Source organism: Anopheles merus, chromosome 2L (genome assembly GCF_017562075.2).
Source record: "Anopheles merus strain MAF chromosome 2L, AmerM5.1, whole genome shotgun sequence".
NCBI lineage: Eukaryota > Metazoa > Arthropoda > Insecta > Diptera > Culicidae > Anopheles > Anopheles merus.
Genome location: NC_054083.1, coordinates 41,372,473 through 41,394,345, shown reverse-complemented (window position 1 = coordinate 41,394,345; position 21,873 = coordinate 41,372,473). Strand labels below are relative to the sequence as shown.

Genomic DNA, 21,873 nt, shown 5'->3' with positions numbered 1-21,873 from the left:
GGATGCTGGATTGGGCAAGCCAGGGAAAACAAGAAATGCAGGGAAGCTTGTCACGATAACGTTTCGATTATCGAACCAAAATGCTACCAATCGGAATTTCTTGGGGGGCGTTATCCGGTACGTGGGGCGTATCGGAAATGAAGGTATTTTTTCCCCTCATTTTGCTTATTTGGAAGCTGTAACCACTCTAACCACAATGCCGCCCATCCGCAGATGGTAGTGAAAGAAAGTTAATAAGAATTCACTTACGCGAACGCCCTCGGTTGAAGGAGAATCTACTTGGACGGCGTCAGAAGGGCCAGACGGGCACGCACTGTGGGATTTGAACCTTATCGAGTTGGTTTTAATGGCATTGATTCTAAATGGTACATGCTCATGTATATCTGAATGTAATTTCGGTTCCTTGGTCTTTTCATCACTGAAAATGACATCACTGATATCAAAGAATCGCTATTTTCCTTGTTTTATATGATCATTTTACGCTACTGGCCACTAGATGGCACCACTTGATTAAGCAAGTGCTTAGCAGTTTTCGCTTTTTCATAAAATTGGCATCAGTTGAAGGCCGGGGGACATTGTCTTTGCTCGCTAGTGTAATTTCCATTTCCATTAGCACATCTGGCGGCGGCTTATCGAAGCATTTTGCCAAACAATTTGTAGCCGCTTCAGGAAATATGATATTTTTCCAAAGTTTTTATTTAAACTCGACTGGAAAAGCTTTGTAATTGATACTAAAATAGATTGTGCAAGTATTTTAGCCATTTATGCATCGGAAAACCTTGAAAATTATACTTTATTTTGAGATCCGGCACGATCTTTCCCTCGATGACTAAAACAGGCTCCACTTTGAAAATTGAAATCACACTAGCTAGTGCGGACAATGTACCCCGGCCTTTAATGTTTTAGTGTTGAAAAGTGCGCCTTTTTTCCGCCGAAAATGGCATCACTGATATCAAAGAATCGTTATTTTTCTCGTTTTATATGATCACCTTAAGCTACTGGCAACTAGATGGCGCCACTTGATTAAGCAAGTGCTTAGTATTTTATCACTTTTTAGTAAAATCTAGATCACTTAATGTTTTAGTATTTAATGTACAATGTTTTAGTACGTCTTTTGCTCAACATTTTGTCCACCACAAAAGCAAACCCACAATGCTGCCTACCTCCGGATCTAATCGAGGGGAAAATTTCAATTCAGCCTTCTGTCAATGACTTACCATCGCCCACCGGAGTAGCTTTTTTCCTTTGGAAGCATCAACACCTCAACAAGGCGAACCAACAAAGCGAAAGAAGAAAAAAAAAACATTACAAAATATACCACAACTCACCCGTCGATCAAAGTGCCCGCCACAAAGCACCCCAAAAATAAAAGCCAAAAAGCCACTTCTTCTCCCGCTCTTTGACGGCGAAGTGGTGCCCTGGCTTTTCACATTTCCGATTGGCAATTTCACCTGGTCCCGTGGAAGTTCCTTTGGGCTTGTCGCACCTCACCCTCCCTCATTCCCAAACGCTCATGAATTATGGATGATGGAAAGTGGAAGGAATTTCGGCTGCCTGCGTCCAACAATGTGTTTCTTTTTGTGGTATCATCGGGAGGACATTTAGCTGGCGTGCTGTCTCGTTGTAACAAAAACCGAGAGAGAGAGAGAGAGAAAGGAACCCGATAAAAACAAAACGAATGAAAGCTTCCACGACAGGATCGGCCACAGTACAGCAATCCATCCAGTGTTGAGTAGGGGTTAGTAAAGTGGTACGCAACCCAGGGGTTAACCTACGATTTGTCTTCCCTTTTTACGATCCCAACGGAATGGTGTTCAATTTCCCTGCAGACCCTGCAACACAAACGCACACAACCACACATTGAAACGGAGAGTAACGAAAAAAAAAACGATTGTCAGAGGATATTGATTTGTACCCAGGTTCGATGACAGCCTTGCTTCGGTACACACAACACGTGAAAATAATAAAGGGGGAGACTACATTCGAAAGTCACGTTACACGCTGCTGAACGGTAAGATGCAAAACGACTGAAAAGTGAAACATGTGTCCGAGTTTTCCTTCCCTCCGTGTGCGGTGCGACGATTTACATTTACGATCGATCGATCGAGCTTCCCGGGATCTGCTAAATCGAGGGCCACCATTTGCTGATGGATCCTCTGGCGCTGGAAAAACCCTGCCCCCAGCACGCCAGCAGGGTTATGGGTGTTGTCGGTGAATATAAAACACAGCATCACCAAACCGAGAGATGCTTTAACGAGGTGACTTTATAGCGATGGGGATCGATGGATGGCCGTAAACTTACACAGACACACGGAGAGAGAGAGCTAAGTACACCAAGCACTGACGAGACAGATGCGACACCAGACTTTTCACACTGGGACAGGCGGTTTTTTTGTTGTTGAAAATTGCTAGATAATACTTGTCCCATACTACCTCCTTTAGCTGCACCATTTATCCTTTTATCCGGTGCACATCAATTTCAATTCAGTCGTCCAAGCATTTGGTCCTCGCCCAAGGTTGCTACAGCGGTAGGTGTTACACGTTTTCACTTCACGTCTGTCCGAGCCGCTTTGATGTCGTTTGAAACCCGTCCCGTTGGTTGTGGTTTAGTAAAGTCTGTGCTGTTGAAGATGAGTCCAACAGTAGCAGACTTTATGGAGCGATGTTGGTTCTTGTCTCTGACGCAACCATACTACTAACCTCATTCTAATGCGGGTACAACTGGTGCACTCTAGTGAAAAAGTGTTTATGGGTATATGTCCCTAGTATCCTAGAACGACCGAAAGGGATGACAGTTTTGTGCCGTTTCTCTACCCCGTAGCCACATAGTTAAATTTGCAAAACATAGCCCACACACCCCTGGGTGTCTGGGAAAAGGCTGGGAAGGATCTACATATCCCCTCTTTCATTTCATTTTCAAAAGTTTACTGCAAATAGCACACCGTCCCCAACCGGTGTGGGCTTAGCAAACTGACCATTTTGCGGAGGGAAAAGAAACAAATAAGAAAAAAAAGCGAACAGAAAAGCAAGTCAACTTACCGAAAAGGGACCAAGCCCTAATAAACAAAGCGTTTACCAATTTACAACACCATTACGCTCTCGGTGGAAGGGTGAAGTAATGTTTACAAAGGGAGCTGCAGCTGTGGAGGTACGTGTATGATTACTTTAATTAGCACACGATATACCAAGCGGCCGATCCAACAAAACCGAAAAAACGGATTTGCTCCAGGACATTCAACACAAACGATCCCCGGGGGGGACGAGATTGGTGGTCGTTAGGCGCAGCAAATTAATGTTTGCTAATGAATCGATTTATGTTCACTATTCCGTTGAACCGTTTGCGTTCGTGTTGTCTATTTTTTTGTCTTCTTCTCCTCCTTCACCCCTTGCTTCTATTGGTTAAGTAGCTGGTGTTCATTCTTTCGTACATAATTAATAATGATCATAATGATCTTTGGATAGGTCGGGATGTTCGGTTTGGCTAGCTCGTTTGAATTATTGGGTTAATATTTGAACAGGTCTGATGGATTGCGGGCATACGGGGAGAGGTGGTCTGTGGACTGTTTGCATAGGGTCAATTTTATCGTATCGGGTTATTGGTGGGAAATTCTTTACTGGAACGTAGCCAGCTAACAGATTTTGTTGGTTTGCTGAAGATGTTTAAAACTTTTGCTTGTTCGAAAGTACGCCCACGAGCCAAGTAACCATTTTTCTATGGTTCTGTTCGTTTTAGATAAATTATTTTACAACACATTAATTGGTCTTCATTGGACTTTATTAATTGCGTTTAAATTTAATAATTACTATCATTCGTTCTAAGCAATATGTGATTATTTTAGTTTAAATATCGATAAACTCATATAAATGTCCTGTACATAAATAATACTCCCCCAACATCTCTAGCGCAGAAACCCGCTTCGTTAATCAACGGCTCGAAGCATTTCAAATTCAAAATTGAAATATTTCATGCTTCGTTGAAATGTTTCACGTACAGGGACAATTTTCAAGTATGCAATCCGCTGAACAACTTCTACGCTCCTGAAAGTATGCAATCCGCTGAACAAAGTTTTCAGGGCAACTCGAGCAGCTGGTAAAATCGTTATTCGAGTAGTTGGCCAGGATCGCTATCCTGATTTTTTGTATCCTTTGGCTGCTGAATTCAGCGAGAAATAGGCCCAGAGCAGCTTTGTGTGTGAGTTTATGGAAAAGTTTTGCCTCAATTGAAAGAAACCTGTCGTTAGTATAGATTCATGCGGTTACTATCATGGTAGTAATTTATGATTGTCATTGGAAGCATAATTTCATTCTTGTTTCAGTCGCCAAAAAGTCATTCAAAATGTGAATACATCGTGCGTCCAACTAGTGGTTTTATGGCAGATATTTCACAAAAACAGTCCCCGGGAATGATACATACTACCGGGAATGAAGTATTTTCCAATAAAACCAATCAACTTCACTTCTATTTCAAATGGGGGCCATCAAGTTATTTTGGTAGCTGTATTTTAACCGTTGGCTCAAATGAAACACAGTGGAATTCTGATCGGAGTGGAAACGATTTCGACAAACATTGAAGCAAGAGGGAAAATGTTTTCCCCTGGAGCGCCCAAAACTGTTTTAACGAGAGAATCGCTCTCCCGTTACGCGAGACTCTCTCTCTGCACGTGAGCTGGATGAAGAGAAAAAAGATGCTAAATGCGAGTCTGCATGCTGTCAGATTATTTCGGGGATGAGATGAGATGCACAATGGGAAGTTTTAAGAATGGTTTGGTATTTATACACTCGACAAGTCGTATTTTGTCCACTTACTGGTTATTTACTTCAAAAACATCGATAAATGTAATTATGGGGGAAAAAATAGAAACAAGTTGTGTTTTTTTCACAAATTCAAATCAAAATAAGCGACACACATCAGCAATGCTGTCCGGCAGCACTCCACTGTGCGTGCACGGTGGCTGAATATAGACGCTACCCTTGGTCAAAATGTTTTACTTTCAAAGGTTTATTTTTCAACGCACTTACTCAAACGCCAACCAACGCTTTTGCCACAATGCACGTGCATTTATTCAATGCAAAGGTCCCAATTGATCCACACAAAATCCAACCATCAAACAAACGCGAACCGGATCGCAATCGAGCACTTTGTGCCAGCGTGTGCATCGCGCGCGCCCATAGTGCCGTGTTTCCGGGACCAAAAATTTTCAGTCCGCGCACATTTTCCCGCACACAAACTCAAACCGCGGTCGCGTAAAGGTGAACCTCTGTCCGGGGGCAGATCTCAACATCGACGGGTGAAGATTTTTCCTTGGTGCGAATCTTGGTACTTATTGCAATTAGATAACGCAACACACTGACCCGGGTGCTGTTCGTGCAGGATGAAATATTATTTTCGTTGCTTGTGTGTGTGCGTGCGTGCGTGCGTGATGGTGTGCTCGGACCCATCTTTCGGTTGATAAGGCACAGCGCGCGTGCTCTTGTGATTTGTTGTGCAATGTGTGGGATGCTGTGGGCGCTAAATAAAGCGTAAAAAAATGGGAAAGAATGGCAAGCTTGGCAAATGGTTTTCCACTCGCCGTGTGCGTGCATATGTGTGTGGCGGCAAGGGAAATTACGTTACCGTTTTCTCGCGGCAAATAAACGGCAGAAGCCGCAGCAGTAGCAGCAGCAGTATATTTGCATTTTTTTTTCCTTTCCCCGGGATCACACCGTTTTTTCCCACCGCTCTCGCGGCAGCTTCCCTTTGACGTTTAATCCTTGCTAGGCGCTGCTGCTGCTGCTGCTGCTGCTGAGATGCTGCTAGTGTGTGCGTGAGTGTTCGTGCAAGCGTGCAGCCCTGTACCGTCGTGGTCGCCGTCGCCGTCCTGATTGGTTGGTATTGGTGACCGTGAGAGCGATGCCCGTCGCTCGGGATGTTGCTGCGCTGGTGGTGGTGTGATTTCGAGACATTCGAGTGGTGCCATTCTTGCAAGGATATCCCCCGGATAACGTACCCGCCGGAGAGTCCGCGTATCCGACTGGTATTTGGCATTTAGTGCGTCTGCAATTTGAGTTTTTTGCAATCTGCAAACCCCGCGTGTGTGCTGGTTGGTTCGGCAGGCCGTGTCACGGCGAGTGTTTATTACGGGCGAAGGAGCCAAATCAAATCACAGTTATTGATCTGTTGTTATTGCGAGTGTGTGTTGTGTTGGGAATGGGAGTACAGATTAGAGAGGGGTTTTTTTTTTCTTCTTCTGTCTATCTGTGTTGAAGTCCGTGACGCGGACGCGTACATCAGTGGTTGTGTTTACCATTTTGGATTTTTACAGTACGCAGTACCGCGAATGTCTAGGATTCGTTTGAAAGGGATTTGAATTTCCATGTTTTTATGTAAACTTATAAGCAATACCCCGTAACATATGGTGCGTTGAAAAATCGCAATTTTTCCCGTAAAAAGATTACAGACCACACGAGAGGAGGCGATGGATGGATTTTTTATTCTCACCCAAAATAATAATACGACTACCCCCTATACCACCGTGTATCGGTTTATGCGGTAGAACATACTTTTTGGTAGTGTTTGTGAGGAAGGTTCGTCTACCGAGCTGCTTGCTGCGAAAGTGTTTGTAAACGTTTGCACCGCTGGTGCAGGAGGAGATAAAGGGCCAGGGATCTAGCGTGCTTAGCGAAAATCTCCCCTCATCTGTTCGATGCGCTGGAAAAGGAATGCGTGCGTCGAGTTGGCCGTGAAATAGCAACCATGGATGGTTGCTGAAGAATTGCTGAAGAATTCGTAAAACGATAATTTTACATTTGTATTTTTCCTCCTTAGCAGATCTGCAATTTGAAAATTTTACAGTGAAGCACAAATTTTGCATAATCATTAGTGGTGCTCGCCCTATGTGTGAAGGTATAAAAGAGCGATAGAGCGAGAGAGATAGGGAGAGAGTGATAGAAAGCGAAGAATAGAAGGAAGGCGAAGCAGAAAGTCCTTCTCCGGTGTGCCATATTTTATTATTTAAAGTGTGTTTGTGTGAGTGAGTGTTTATTTTTTGCGCACCTTTTTTTGCTGCACGATTTGCACGTGAAATTGTGCCGCCAAAAGTTTGAGGAAAAAGTAAAATATAATAGTCACAACAGCAAAATTTATCTTCCCTTCCCCCCCCCCGTTGTGCGCTTCCAGTGCAACCGATAATACCCATGCTGTTGTCGTGGTAAATAGTGTGCTTCCTTGCAAGAAGAGGGTATTTAAACAAGTTTTGGCAATCGCGTGAAGATTTCAAAGTTAAGGGAAATTGTGTGTATCTGTGTGTGCTTCCTAGGTTCCGTGGGTAGTTTGTGAGTGTGTGTGTGTCTGTGTGAGAGAGAGAGGAGATTGAAGAAGGGAACATACGCAGAGCAAAACAAACAAGCAAAAAAAAAAAACGGGACATCATCCCCTTTGCAACAAGATCGTCCACCGAAATCAACGCTACCCCCCGCAAGCAAGCGTTTCTGGTAGCGCAGTCATCGATCGCGGGAAGTCATCGGGTTTTATGCACTAAGGGAACACCGAAACAGCCGTCAAACTGTGGGGCTCCGGACCATACTTTCTACATCCCCAGGGAATGTACTTTCCGGTAAGTTTTGAAATGGTAAACACGGCGCAGCGTTTAGCTTGTCTAGTGGTTTGTTCTATCCTAGATGTGAGCTAAGTTTTGGGTCCTCCAATCTGGACTCACAAGGGACATATGATAATGTTATCATGTTTAGTTTTAATTCCCATGATACTTCTCTGAAAGTAAAGTTGTCTTTTTTGACCTCAACTTAGTATAATAGTACCTAAATATGGGTTTGAATGCTTAAATTTTGAAACGAATTTGTTTGAGTAGTAGTAGAATATTCTTCTTCAATGACACCAGAGCCCAACTAATCTTATGCTGGGTTTTTTGTAGGGTTATGTTATCACATGATACGATCATTTCTTTTTGCTATAAGTGGCCGACTTACATCGTAGTCTCTGGTTCATCCTCCTCAGGCCTTTACCAGTGTGTCTACTATTGGATGGCCTTAGTCGCCTTCTAGTAGACTTCTAGTTTCCAAGTCCTTAATATCTTAAGCCAAAAATATGTCTTTTTCTTTAAAAAAACAAGCCTTGTTGAGATTCCCGTAATAAGCCAAAATAACAAGAATGTACACACTTTGAGCTAATGTATCGTTAGTGAGCACAATCAGCATTAACAATAAAAAGCTAAAAACCCATCATTCTTAAATAATGCAACAAATAAATCATCTGCTGAGCGACAGCATGCCGTTTTTTTCATTGCTAACCGCGGTACAGTAACTCCATGTGAAACACGCTCCGAGAGCATAATATTTATTCTCCCCAAGTAGGCTGACATTCACGCGCACCGCAAGGCAAAACATTGCAGAACATGCGACGAACTACCGATGCGCCCAAGAAGCGCCCTCGAAAGAAAGTGAAACATTCTCACACAACAACTGCTCCGAGATTCTTCTTCTGACGACCAAGACGACGAAAACGACGGTCATGTGTTTTTGCACGCGGCTGCGGTTGACTGCGTCCGTCCGTCCGTCCGTTGGCAAAAGGGCAAGATCTTAGCAGGCCGATTCGCCATCACTACCCTGCACACCCCCATTTGCATCAGTTTATATTATTCATCCCTCTCTCTCACTCTCTCTTTCTCTCCACACACATGCAATCACACGAAACCTCATGCACATTAACAATTTAGCGTTGTGTTTGTGTAGAATGGAAAAAAGGGGGGTAAAAGGAGAATGCGTTGCATCCATCGGGCTTGTAGACGAAATGAATAACAAAACACGGCACACATCACATCACACTGGTGATGGTAGTATGCTCGTATGGCTTGCTTCGATCTTTTTGGACGCTTTCCGTGAGGATAAAGAGTTCGAAAAATTGGAGAGCGATTCTTATTTGAAGGGTTAAAGCAGAGAGAAGCACCACGATCGACAGCGTGACGCGCGCGCACTGCATTTATGATTTGCCGCACGCAAAGTGTGAGTGTGTGTGTGTGTGGTATGTTGTTGTGTTGGGTTGTGATTCTGTCGCACCTTAAAAATAACTTTACAAAAAAGGTGAGCGTGCCAAAGATGAGGTGACGGCGTACTACTCTCCAGACCCGCATGTGCGACACACCACACGCCACAGATCCGGAAACCACGTAGATCACGATCGATCGTCTGTGTGTGTGTGTGTGTGTGTCTGTGTCTGTGTGGGGGGATAGAAGGGAAGAAGCGCACGAAGGGATGACGACCTCCGTTAAGCTCCGATCTCATGGTTGTGATGTGCACGTTGAGTCATTGTGTCGGAATTAGTTAGACCGTTGGCTTTTTTTAACGAGAGATCGTGAAGAGGGGTACTGATCATCCCTTCACATTGACGGTTGCGGGTTGGAACTGAAGTCGGAGTTGCTCGTAACAGGCCCGTAACTAACCATGACCCCGGTGTCAGTGTGTGTTGCGACGTACGTACCCACCTAAATGAATTCATATTAGTTTCCAGCACAGAAGGGGAGAAGACTTGTACACAATATATTTAAAACTCCCTCTGGAATGTTGAGACCGGCGCAGAATGCAAATTTCCAGCACGCCCGTTGAGGTTAGTTTTGCGATCACGGAGCGGCTGTATAATAAAGACAATCCGTGCTCGCACTGTTGAAGCTGGGGGGTGAAAATTGTTGCTCTAAAACTCTTATCAATGTGCGTTGGAAGTAATGGCCTGTTTGCTCATTATTGACAGAACATGTAACAACCGAGGATCGGCTATCAATTTTGTGTGTGATCTCGTTTGAACTTCTCGCTGGTTGTGTGTGTTTGTTTTTTTACTGTTACAAGTCTCTGCTGTAATGAGGCAGCATCACAATAAAATTGATAGTGTTGTGTGTGTTTTTTTGCCAGTAGACGAGAAGCTAGCATTGATAACATGCTCAAACTTTGCTCCAAGATGAAGTCTATTAGACATCACAGATTCTGAGTGTGTTTGTGTGTGGTAATACATGTGCTTCAGTTTGCTAGTGATGCTGGTGATCAGATTTTGAACCAATCACGCCATTGGGACATTGGGATATTCATAGTCACCGTGCTTTACATTCTACCATTGCGCAACAGTATATGTTAAGTGCTCTGCTTCACTTAGTTTAATGCACCGTGTTGTCCCACATTCGAGGCACATTGTTGGCTATGAGGTGTTGGCTGGAATTGGCTTTCAAATTAATTCACTAAGCCGCCTGACGACACGGGCGCTTTATGCCTCGTCAGGGTCTTTTTTCATCATCACCTCACCCACACCTCCCGCGTGTTAAGCGATTGTTGTGAAGGTGGGGAGTTGACGGCCAGTGGCGGCCTTAACTTCCGTAGATGATTTTATAGATATTTTCTCACCGCGGGTCAGCCAGCAGAAGAGAGCCTGCAACCTCCTGAACCGCCCAAATGTAAAAGGCGTACGTGTTGATACATAAACATCGGTTAATATCCTTCGCAACGCACCAGCGGCCGATCTACGCTCTACGAAAGATAGAAAGTAAATTATTCTCCCTCATGCATGGTACCATCGTGAAAGTACGTGTGCACGTAAACATCTTCGTGTGCGTGTGTGGATGAAACGCACGACCCGCCAGCCAGGCAGCTTTGGGGAGGGTGACAGCTTCCATCTTCTTCCATTCGCAGTAATCGAGGTCGTATTGCGCCCGGAATGAATATTATTATTCCATAGTTTAATCGCATAAAATATTCGCCTCCACCCTTATGGCACAGCGTAATGACTATGATGATGCTGAGCCCTCTGCAGGAAGAGCTTCGGCTTATGTGCCCTTGGTCTTACGCGCTTCCCTCGGTGTCTTTTACAAAATGATCCACCGTCTACACCACCAGCATGGCCCGTGTGTTGCAATATGGCACAGCGTCGTCCGGTTTCGGTAAGCCCCGCATTGACTTTGAGCACGAACACGGGTGGCCAAGCGTGCCTTTGAAATGCAGATGGCCTTTCTACGGATGATGACATTTCGTTACGGCGTCCTCGTTGCCGTTCGGCGTGGGGCGACAGAAAGAGACGACAGAGGGGTCATGATAGACGCAAATCATGGTGTCGTGATCACTATCGTAGCAAGAGGATGAACGATTTGATATGAAACGTACTCCATAGCCTCCGAATGGTTTTGCAAAGTTCATGTTCCCAATGCTCCCGCTAGGAAGTCATAAATTATAGCAGCAGCAGTTTCGACAGTTTTCTGTAAAACTAATGCCCCCCCAAGATGAAGCGTGATGAAGCGGCATCAACGGAACACAGCAGGTGCAAAGGGAGGTAAACATCTGAAACAGGTGAAGAAAAGCATGTTCATGTCATCCAAGATTCAATAAATATTCGCTGACGTTACAAGGTTGGCTTTTTGCTGTTGCAGTTGTTGTTGGTGGTGCTTCCGGACATTTCGTATTCCGGGAACGGCACAACTTTCCGGTGGACACACTTTTTATACAACCGTTGTTTTTACGGTTCCCCGTTAACACCTTCTGAGGGTTATTAATAGCGTAGATTTTATATCAACCTTTCCTCTAGAGGTGTATCTTTTTAACGATCTAATTCTCTGCAACGCCTCAATCTACCTTGGCCGTGTGTCAATGTGTTCGTTTATTATGGAGGGTGCGCAAATAAAAATGTTTAAAGAACCGTTGGAATTAAGACCAGGGTAGTGGTGGACGGCGGCGTTAAGAATGGGTACAAATTAGCAAGTTGCCAAAGAAAGCACACACCAAAAAAAAACCGTGTCCACGACACGTAGACACACTTTTATCCGTCTCTCCATTTTTTGCCTCCATCAGAAGAGGTAAAAATTGTCCGCGCTGGGCTATAAAACGAATACCATCTTGAGAATGGGGGAAGAAAAGCAAGCGGAACACCTCTAAACCCCAAGTAATCAAACATTTCTTCACAAGCAGGTTTTTGGACGATCTCCAAAAACAAAATTCAACACGGCGCTCTGTTCGAGCTCATCCACAACTTTAACAGTCAGCTCACGAACACACACACAATACCCGCACCCGGACATGGGGCGAAGGTGTGTGAGCCTGCCCTGTTATGTTTGCTCAGGTGAAGTGTGGCATCATGTAATGACAACGTTCTTGGTTGATCAGTTTGGTGATAATTCAAGCAACCAAGAGGGGAACGAAGGGATGAAAGCTACGAAAGCTTAATTGTTGTCATTTTGTAACAACCGACACGGTAAGAGCTCGTGGCTCCTCATGTTCATCTTGTGCGCTCCAGAGCAGGAATTTGCACGCCAGCTTTCCGGTTTCGCGATCACCTGTCGAAACGTGGGGGTTTTATTCTTATTGTTGGTTGTTTTTAGCGCGGTTTCCGTGTGTCTTTTTCTCTCTCTTTTCCATCTTTCCTTGACCATGAAATTCTTCCGACCAACACATACACACACACACAGAATGTTCACATGAGCAAAGAGGAGCCAAGAAAACTGAAACTCTTCTGCTTGCACAACAGCGCAACCCCCGACAAGAGCCAGTTATGATCTGTGACCAGTTTCTTTTTAGCATGAACTTGATTTATTCCGCCTCCACCTTTGCTCCTCTGTTACTGGGGTCTGGGGGGGGGGGGGGGGGGGTAAGCAAACCACGTGGTGTGTGATCTTTGTTGCCTCTTCTTGAGTACACACCAGCTGGCCTGCTATGGATGCAGAATCTCTCCGGATTGGATCACTCGCCTGGTTACGCGATAATCACAACGAGGCTTGCGTGAGGCTTGCGATGACGAATCAAAGGAACCTGCGACACCGGACTCTGTACCTGTTTGTCGAATGGACCGGTTTGTAGCTGAGTGTGTGTTTGTGTGTGTGACACGTTTAATTGGGTCAGGTCGGTTGTAGTTTTGTTTTTGTGTTTACCCTCTTACCCCTGAATCCAACAGTCGTCGTCGTCGTCATCTCACTGCCATCGATGTTTATTGGTGGGTTTTGTGGTTCATTGACCGAGACACCGCCACAGATTGGTGGAGCACCAGCAGCCCGATGTGCGTGCAGGGTGGTAGGAAAAGAAGGGCGGTTAGGTTTTTTTAACGGGTTGACAAACTTTGATTCGCTTTTGTGCCGTCCATTCCGACGCCGCCGGTACAATACGGTTCATTGCGTTCCATTTCGATTCGGGGTTGGGATACGTTTGGATTTGTGGCGGAGAAGCGAAGGAAACGAAAACAATGCACGCTAAGGCAAAGATTCCAATTTGCTTATCCTGTTTTCTAGTTGGCTTTTCCACTCTCCCGTGCCTTGTTTTTAGGGGGTTTTTTTTTCGTTTGTGTTTGTGCTCCGATTGGTTTTGTTTTAGCTTTTAGGACTTACTACTAACGGTTTGCCCGTTAAAATCCTATGCTTATCCACTCTTGCTCCCTTTTGTAACAGGATTAGAAAAAATAGGCTTGCGCAATAATGCGCTTTTTGTTGTGCTTCACTGTTGAGATATTTCGTAAGCTCCGTGTGCCTCTCGGTGATGCGTTTTCTGGATGCTTTTCTTCACTTTTTGGCCGTTTTTTTTTTTTCGGAGGAATTAAAAACAGGTTCTTGCGGTCATCTCATCAACCTCCCCCTTTTCTGTGCACCCCTTTTTATAGTTTTGTTTCTTAGTTAGGCTCTCTCTCTCTCTCTCTCTCTCTATAACTCTCGATCAAGGCGGTATAGATGGTTTGCTTTAGTTCCCCTGTTTACGCAGTGGTGATTTCGTTTGATTCGCGCGACTGTTGGGGATGGTGGATTTTTTTTGTGTGTGTGCTACCTTCTACCAGTGCCAACACCACCGCCGCCAGTCTTTGCATGGATGATTTCGTAAGCATTAATTTGCATTTCGGGTTGCGTAGCGAGCGACGGATGGATTTTGTGTTGGGAAGTCGCTTCTCTATCCCAGTTAACCCAGTTTGATTGCTCGGCTTCCCCGGAGAAAAGCAGAATGCTGGAGAACATTCCCAGGAACATTCAAAATTTAGTACATAAAAAAGAAGCGGAACTACTCATGCATATCGCCGTTCTTGCTGCTGGAGTGGCTTTTTGATGTTTTATGATGGTTTCTTTGAGTTTGCTACAGCTTTTTGTCCCCTTTTTTTGTTCGCTGTGCAGCTTCCCGTTGAAAATGCGACAAAAGAGGGAGAAAAACACATACAAAACACACCACGAGACCAGAGAGCAGCATCGTTGCTTCCACTTAACAATAACAGACGTCGTCGTAGTCCCACTTGTGATTGAATTGGAACCAATTGAAGGCAAACGGAACATAGCTCGGCCGCGGTACCATTATAGCGCGCAAACCCTGCTGATTCCGCCCCGTGGTCCAAACTTTCAATTCCAACATTCCGACATATTCTGGCCACTTTATAGAACATTATTGTGCTGGCGCGCGTTGGTGAAAATTTCAAGCCGTTCACTCCCGCCTCCCACCCGTTTACCCGCAATCTAGTTAATCTTGGGAAGAACAAACAAAATGGGAACACTCACGATGCCGGGCCGCGTGTGGAAAAACTAACCCGGTGGAGGCAGAAACAAAACAAAAAACAGCAATCTGGAATCCTCAAAGCCGAAGAGACGATGAAATTTATGACTTTATCCAGCGGCTCGCAAACACACACACACACACACACACACACACACACACACACACACACACACACACACACACACACACACACACACACACACACACACACACCGCAGCAAACGCGTTTTTGGATGGGCCCTGCCTGCCCAAACGAGAAGCTTTCCCTCTATTTCCCGCCCATTTTGTTGCTTGCACGCTGTAAAGTGCTGTGTGCATGTTTACTTCCTATATTTAGCTTCCAGTGTATGTGTGTGTGTGTGTGCCGTTGGAGTGTAAACAAATCACATCAAGCCAAACCACGACGCTAAACCACAATCAATAAAGCGTGTGCGTGTTATTTCTCTTTTTTTTTATTCTCATTTTTGTTTCTGTTTTTCCATCATTGTGGCCAGTAATAGACGCCGAGCGTTGTATGTGTCTGTGTGTGGCTGTGTGTGGCTGTGTATGGTTGGGATGCCAATTGACGCGTGGTTTAATGCTAAATGGGACCATGGTTTACATTAGGGTAAAATGGTGGAGGAGTAAAATAAAAACGATTATGGGAGAAATTGATTGGAAAAATGGGTACTTGAGCATGATGATGGGTATGCTACAGGGAGTGGAAGAATCTTGCTAAACGACATCAACACACACACAGTGAAGAAAAGTGCCAGCAAGATAAACAGTTGCCGGTTTCATTATTCGATTAAAATATGAAAGTTTGCTCATCTGTAAAGGACAATTTATGCCTCCCAAGATATGAACATCTCCTTCCACCCGGACTGAAGAGTTTTTCCACAAAAAAGGCGTTTGTTTGGGATGTGACAATAAAAGTAACACAATTTGCACAGTGCTCCCGGTGCTCCCGAAACGCTCATAAAAATACTCGCCGACAAAATTCAAAACAAAATCAACTTCATTAATTGCCCACGGTGGGGTTGTCTTTCGGGGGCGCTTTCTTCTTCAAGCGATTCTTAAGTGACGTCTGGTTGTTTTGAAATCCCCCGCCTTTTCCTTGCTGCTGCTCCATTCTACCACAGCGGAAGATCGCCGAAAAGAAACTAAAACATATTTACGATATTTGAGCGAGTGATGTTTATTGCGTAACGCGTTTTCCCATCCCTCCCCCATCGTTGGCCCGCTGATACCGCCCCAGAGTAGCGTGTTTCTGTGATAAAAATGCTCCCACACACCCATTACGGTTTTGGGTAATTGCGAGTGCGGCATTCCTATTCCCAAGAAAAGAACTCCCATATTTCGAGCAGCCGGTGACGCTTTTTGTTTGTTTATTTATTGTTTCCTTTTGTTTTTGAGTTTTATACATATATTTATACCGTTTTTCCCCCCATTCGGACGTCATTAGAGAGGACCGGGCCCGAAATCGAACGTCTTTAACGTGCACACAAAGAAAGACTCTGTGACGTTGACCACGCAGAGAAGGGTTCGGTGGTGAAACATCCATGCCCATGGGGCGGTGTATTAATGAGCGCATTATTAGCCGGTTGCTTTCGATCGATCGTTTATGTCACCGCAATGATCTGTGTTGGGGGTGAGCAAAAGCGGCGAACGCGAAGATGCGAAGGATGATGACAACGGCAAACAACAGCCTGCTTTGTGTCGCTCCACGGCTAACACGCGCGGCGGTGGTCGCGACTGCTAGCTACTAGCAGCCGTCGTATTGCGTACAACGTGTCCGAGATAAGCGGCTTTACTCGTGGCGCAGGCATTTGCCAAAACGCTGAACGCTTTTGCTGCTGATAGAGCTTGTGGAGCAGCTGACCCCTGAAACCATGCGCCCGGAGGGGCCGGAAAGGTCGAGGTTATCGAGGACCTAGACGGCACCGAACCCGGGGAGGGGGACGGCTGGTGTGCCGGGCGTGTCGATTAGAGTGTTCGGGTTTTTTGCTCTTCACATTTGCTTTTCGGGGTTTGTGGATTGCTTTTATTTTGAATTGAGTTTAAACAACCAAGCGCTAATGAATGTTTAGACTACATGGTATGCGAATTACGCTGGACACACTTACTTTAGCTTTCACCCAAGACTAACTAACTGCATGTAAAGAGATGTTGACAAGATAAATAGCGTCGAACCCTCACAGCCACAGGGGCAGAATGATTGCTTTGTCTTTTGCAAGCGATTCTCATGTGTTTACCCCCGACTTTAACTTTCACATGGGAATCTTCTCCACAAACAAACGGCACAACCCAAACGTTTGACCTAAAATCTGGTCGTCTACGGTCACCGAATAGCAGGGAAGTCGCGTAACGGAAGAGTGTCCAGCGTGTCCAGTAGTGAACCAACGGGTCAACGGGTTTTGGTGTGCCGAGATTGTGCTGATAACGCACCCGGGTGAACACTGTTTTTGTTTGAGAATGCATCATGTTTGTTCAGTTCCTTCCAAACACACTCAACATGCTCAAGAAACAACACACAGGCACACATATTCCGATGATGCCGTTTAATAGTGTCTAGAGATTAGGCCTGTGCCGATGTTGTTGTGTTTGTTTGTGTGCCGTTCATCTCACGATGGAGACGTCACCGTTCAAGGATAGTTGATTTTATTTATTGTATAATCTTGTAAATAAAGCCGATTATCATAAACGAATCGAAAACGCTGGAATGCCTGGAAGGCTAAACACAGCTGGATCAGCGTGACCTCCTCATCTCATCGTGCTCCGTCCTCTGCTAGGACCTCGGAATAATGTGTCTCCTCCGTTAATCCAATCATAAGTTGTGGAAGGGTGAGTTGTGGACGATTTTTAGCAAAGCTGACCGGCGAAATGAATTATCCCTTGATTAACAGTAGGCGAAGGCGGAAATCTAACCCTAACCACCGCCACCCGCCATTACCGCTGGGTGGATTGGGTCGTTTTGTTTTGTTGAATATTTATGCACAGCTGCATAGTCGAGCACAGGCGGCAACACCATCACTACTGTAGCGCGGCTGTGAAGCGCGGTACAACAAATACAGCGATATGCATGCCGTTCTGTACAGACGGAACGTTGGAAACCCTCGCCTGCTCTCTTGGCTCTCTCGCTCTTTGTGTGGTAACGAATCGATTTTGCATCAAACAACTGTATTGGAATCCATTGCAACATGTAGAGGAACAATGCTGTCGCAAATAGTGGCATTCAAAAACCGTTTCGGATGACTTCAAGCTCTCGGACATGGAATTCTTTCGTTCGCCAAGACTAAACCTTGGAGTCGTTCTGGCTTCAGCAGTAGAATAAAACGCTTTACATTAGCATAATGCTGAAAAGATTAATGAACGTTCAATGACCAACAGTAGGCGACGTTCAGGGGAGGTGGGGGCGTGTTTTATCGGCAATGTTTATTTTGTGCCCCTTCCCTAGTTACCCGGTCGACGTGTTGGTGGTAGTGACCGTTGCTAGCAGCATGTTTATGTTTATATGGGTTGATGGGTCGCATGTTTGCGTCCCCAAAGCGGTGGATGGTTTGATCAGTGACCTAGTGACTGAGTTGTGTTTTTGTAGGCATGCCGTGTGAACATACTGTGTTTCCCTCTACCCGTTGTTTTACCGTGCCCAAGCGGGCTGTTGTTATTGCTTATGCTGTGATTGATTTTAGCCTGTCACAATTTGCGCATTTTAGCTTTCTCCATTTTGGAGCGTTTGCTTCAATTTCCAGCACCCAAAGCGGGCGTATGTCGTTGCTACAAATCATCGTCTTAAATGTTTAATACCACTCGTACTGTCTGCTCGCTTACAACACACCCAGCTGATATGGGACCAATCACATACCGGTGATGCGTAAAACGTTGGACCATTCCAGCGAACCAGCGTTTTTTTACGGAACCTGTGCTGCAATCATCTTTGTGCGGCAGTTTTCTGCGACTTTGGCACCAGCGCGTCAAGGCAAAGGTTACGACTCTATCGTCCTCGGTCCTGCAGGTCCGCTTGGAAAACGGGGCGCTGGAGCGAAGGGAATCAACCCTCTTCTCATTCCGCACGAACGAGATGTCGCTTTGATCATTTGTGTCCATCTTCTCGTATCGTGTGCCGATCGAACACAGCATAACAGCGGAAAATGGTTGATTTGTTCTCCCGTCACGAAAGAAGACAATGGTGTGTTGCGGGAGGGAGGGAGAGAGATGCTGACGGTCCAGGCGGATGGTCAGGGGTCAATACAATAAATATCAATTTGGAGAAGATGATGATGATGATGGCTGCTGATGCTCCAGTGTGTTCGTGACGCAGACCTGCACACACAGTGGTGGTTGGTGTTCGTGTTGCGGAGGATACAGCATTCCAGCAACACCAAACTGGCACATGCATGGGGTGATGCATGGGAGGTGCGCCCCTTCTCCTGCCCTGCGAAATCATCCCACAGTGAATTCCATTTCCAGCTGTTTATCTTCGTCATTTAGGGAATGATGCTCGAGCATCCGGCGGTGGATGGGCCACAGGGATCTCTCTTTTTTTTTCGGCTGGCGCTTTATTTTCCGTTCTTGGAAATGGGGAAGATTCTCACTTTTCGCCAAGTCGCTTGCTTTTTCCGCCCAATTACAGATCATTATTGCTCTGTGTGTATGTGTGTGCATGGTGGTGGCACGACGAACACACAAACGCACAGATGTGCTGGTTTGGCGATGGACGTAGCAATGCGGTCATTGATGTTGCTCTTTGTGTGTTCAGTCCAGAGATGAAAGGGAGAGAAGAATGACCGAAACGGTGGTAGCCATGACGCATCATCGCTTAAAGACTGTCCAGAGACTCGTGCGACTGGAGCGCAGTTTTGGGTTCCCATTTGCTTTCCGGCCCGGGTGTCGGAGGCGTGGGTTGCGGTTGGCGGGGAATGTAAGAATCGCTATCTCCCCCGGGGGATGATGGCCGTTTGCTTGCTGTTGCTGCTGGTGACTTGTTTGTTTGATGTGATTCCTGGACGCTCCGGAATTTCGTCGTTTAGGCTTTTGTATGAAGACAGCATAAGCTGCTCTATTCAGGGGATGATTATAATTAGACGGCGGTTTTTGCTGATAGCGCGAGCAATTGTTCCACAGCTGGGTTCGACTGGGGTGCTTGACAGCTTTTATGCGTAACGAACAGATTTGGCGAAAATGTTGATGATATTTTGAATGAGACGTATGACCTTTGTCCTTGGTCGTTAGGATAAGGTCTACAAAATCCAAAGAATCAACCATTTTTATACATTAAACCCTTCATCAACATTACATAAAACATAAACTAGAGTCGTCAAACACTTCAATAAGTTTCGTTCCCCCAAAAAATCACCAACTTGATGCATTTGAAGTCTTCTCCGCTTCCCATTTGGAGGGTTTATGTATGGTCCAACCTGTTAAAGTGCTGTTCGCCATTCACGTAGATCGTAGATAGATTTTCCCACTATGAATTTTCACCCTCCCCTCTTCACTTAGAGAATGGGGTATTGTTTTCGGCTGGCCAAAGAGCATTCCTGACCGTGTGCGTGTGTGTGCCCTCTTCCCTCCGTTAAGCCGTCTCATGTTTCCGCTTGCCCCACGAGTCGCCACACCACTGGATTGTACTTGGAGCTGTGTAATTGGAGACTGCTCCACTTGTTCGGGGCGCCTGGCCCGGGGGATGGTGTTCTCAGGTCAATTGATACTGACACCGTCGCATTATCACCACTACCACCGAATCTCGTCCACCGGCCCTCCATGCTACCTTCTGTGCGGGTGTGTAGCCCGCCCACTTTGAAGGTGGTCCGGAATGGAAATCATTTTTGTGAATCGCCAGAGAGAGAGAGAGGATGGAACGATACGTGGAGAGGAAGTTTCCGGTGGTTCCGGGGTGATGCGGTTGGTTTTTTGAATTTCATCAACGGTTGATGGGCAGTGGTTGATGATGGGTGGCAGACCACCGGGAGAAGCATAGCGACACGTAACCTTTCGTTTATTTTTATGTCCGCCCGATGCATTGTTTCCTAAATTTGGTCCGACGGGAAGTGGCGACGACGCACTCCGATGCTGATCTAGGAGGAGGAATATTTTACGGTCGCAATATATGCTGCTTTACTTCACATTTCTTCCATTCTCATTCGACACCCCATTTCCAGCCAGTTCCAGCGTCATCGTTAGGCGCAACGCCGTCCGCACCGGCCAGTTTCTGCGATTAGATTACGCAGGTCTCCTCCCGCTGGAAATGGGACCACCGTGAGGCTTTCGGGTCAGGGTCTTTTCGCTTCAGGAAACAAAGTGCCACTTCTCGAGTGTCGGCCAATGTTTCCTCATCTTCACTTGCGGATGCTGTGGAGGATTGTAGAACACGGATAGAAGAGAGTTAGGCTGTGTGTGTGTGTGTGTGCGGTCCAGATAGATCATTTTGAGGAATGAAATATGAGTTCTTCAGAAATTCATTTAATGCCCTTTTTAATGTACGAGAATTGTGAGCTATTTCACTGGGCGGGCTTTTTGATTGGAAGCAATCGGACGTTGTTTCATACAGAACCGCTTTTTTTATGAGCGATAGACTAATCTCCAACCCTTGATTGGAACACATGCAGATGAAGCAGCAGTCCGCAAACAAACCAGCAACAACAACAAAAAAACACACATACCTACCGGCTCACAATCAAATTACATCATCTTTCGCTTCATGATTCTGGTTCGCTCGAGTGGAAAGTTATAAAGTCAGAATCGATCCACGGCTGTGTGTTGTGCAATAGCGAGCGAGCACCCGAAGAGGCAATAAAATTCACGGCCCTTTTTTTTTGTTTGTTCGTCCTTCGGATGCGTCGAAATTTTGGGTCTGCAGATTTTGCAGCTCTCGATTCCGTGGCCGCAACGGCAGCTGACCACAAGATTCCACAGCACCGCGAAGCGCGGCAGAGAAGCATATTTCGATCATACGGACCATTTCGTTCGAAGGGTGCTGAGGTTTGATGATTTCTATCGCCCAATCGTCGCCCACCACGACCTACCGGCGTCCCGATATCAAATCCCGCTCGTTATTACTACTGCCCCCGGCACCCCGAAACCCGCTCCGGAAAGGTGTCGGAAATCATCTGGAAATAATATTCCACAAATTTCGGTGCGAACGAATCGATTGCTGTGTTTGGACCGGCGTCGTCGTCCAATAATGGAGTTTTTTTTCCTATTGTTGCTTGAGTTCGTTCTGTGTGCCCCAATGAAACACACACAGTATCCTTGCGTCTTTGGCGATCGGGAGTGGGTTTTTTTTCAGCCGTTGTTTGCTTCTGCGGGTGTTAGTTTTGTTATTACTTTTTAAAGGAATCCGACGGTTTGGGTTGCTTGATTTTTGCGGGTCTTTTATTGTGTCTGCAAATTGCATGCCACGGTGTGGTTGCGCGCTGCTCC

General features: G+C 45.7%; 1 protein-coding gene across 28 annotated transcripts in view; it reads left to right on the top strand.

Annotated features, from left to right (window-relative positions):
* Positions 1 to 21,873, top strand: part of LOC121593792 (homeotic protein female sterile) — a 203,721-nt gene that overhangs the window by 45,860 nt on the left and 135,988 nt on the right. The window contains exons 1-2 of one of the 28 annotated variants that reach the window (XM_041916478.1): positions 5,093 to 5,288; positions 6,806 to 7,592. The exons of 15 other annotated variants lie outside the window; for them this stretch is intronic. In XM_041916478.1, the coding sequence (XP_041772412.1) occupies positions 7,581 to 7,592 (12 nt within the window). In that variant the 5' untranslated portion in view covers positions 5,093 to 5,288; positions 6,806 to 7,580. Of the gene's footprint in view, positions 1 to 5,092; positions 5,318 to 5,404; positions 5,866 to 5,913; positions 6,029 to 6,805; positions 7,593 to 21,873 lie in introns of those variants that run through there. 12 more of the 28 variants (XM_041916485.1, XM_041916474.1, XM_041916473.1 and 9 more) reach the window with 12 other exon arrangements.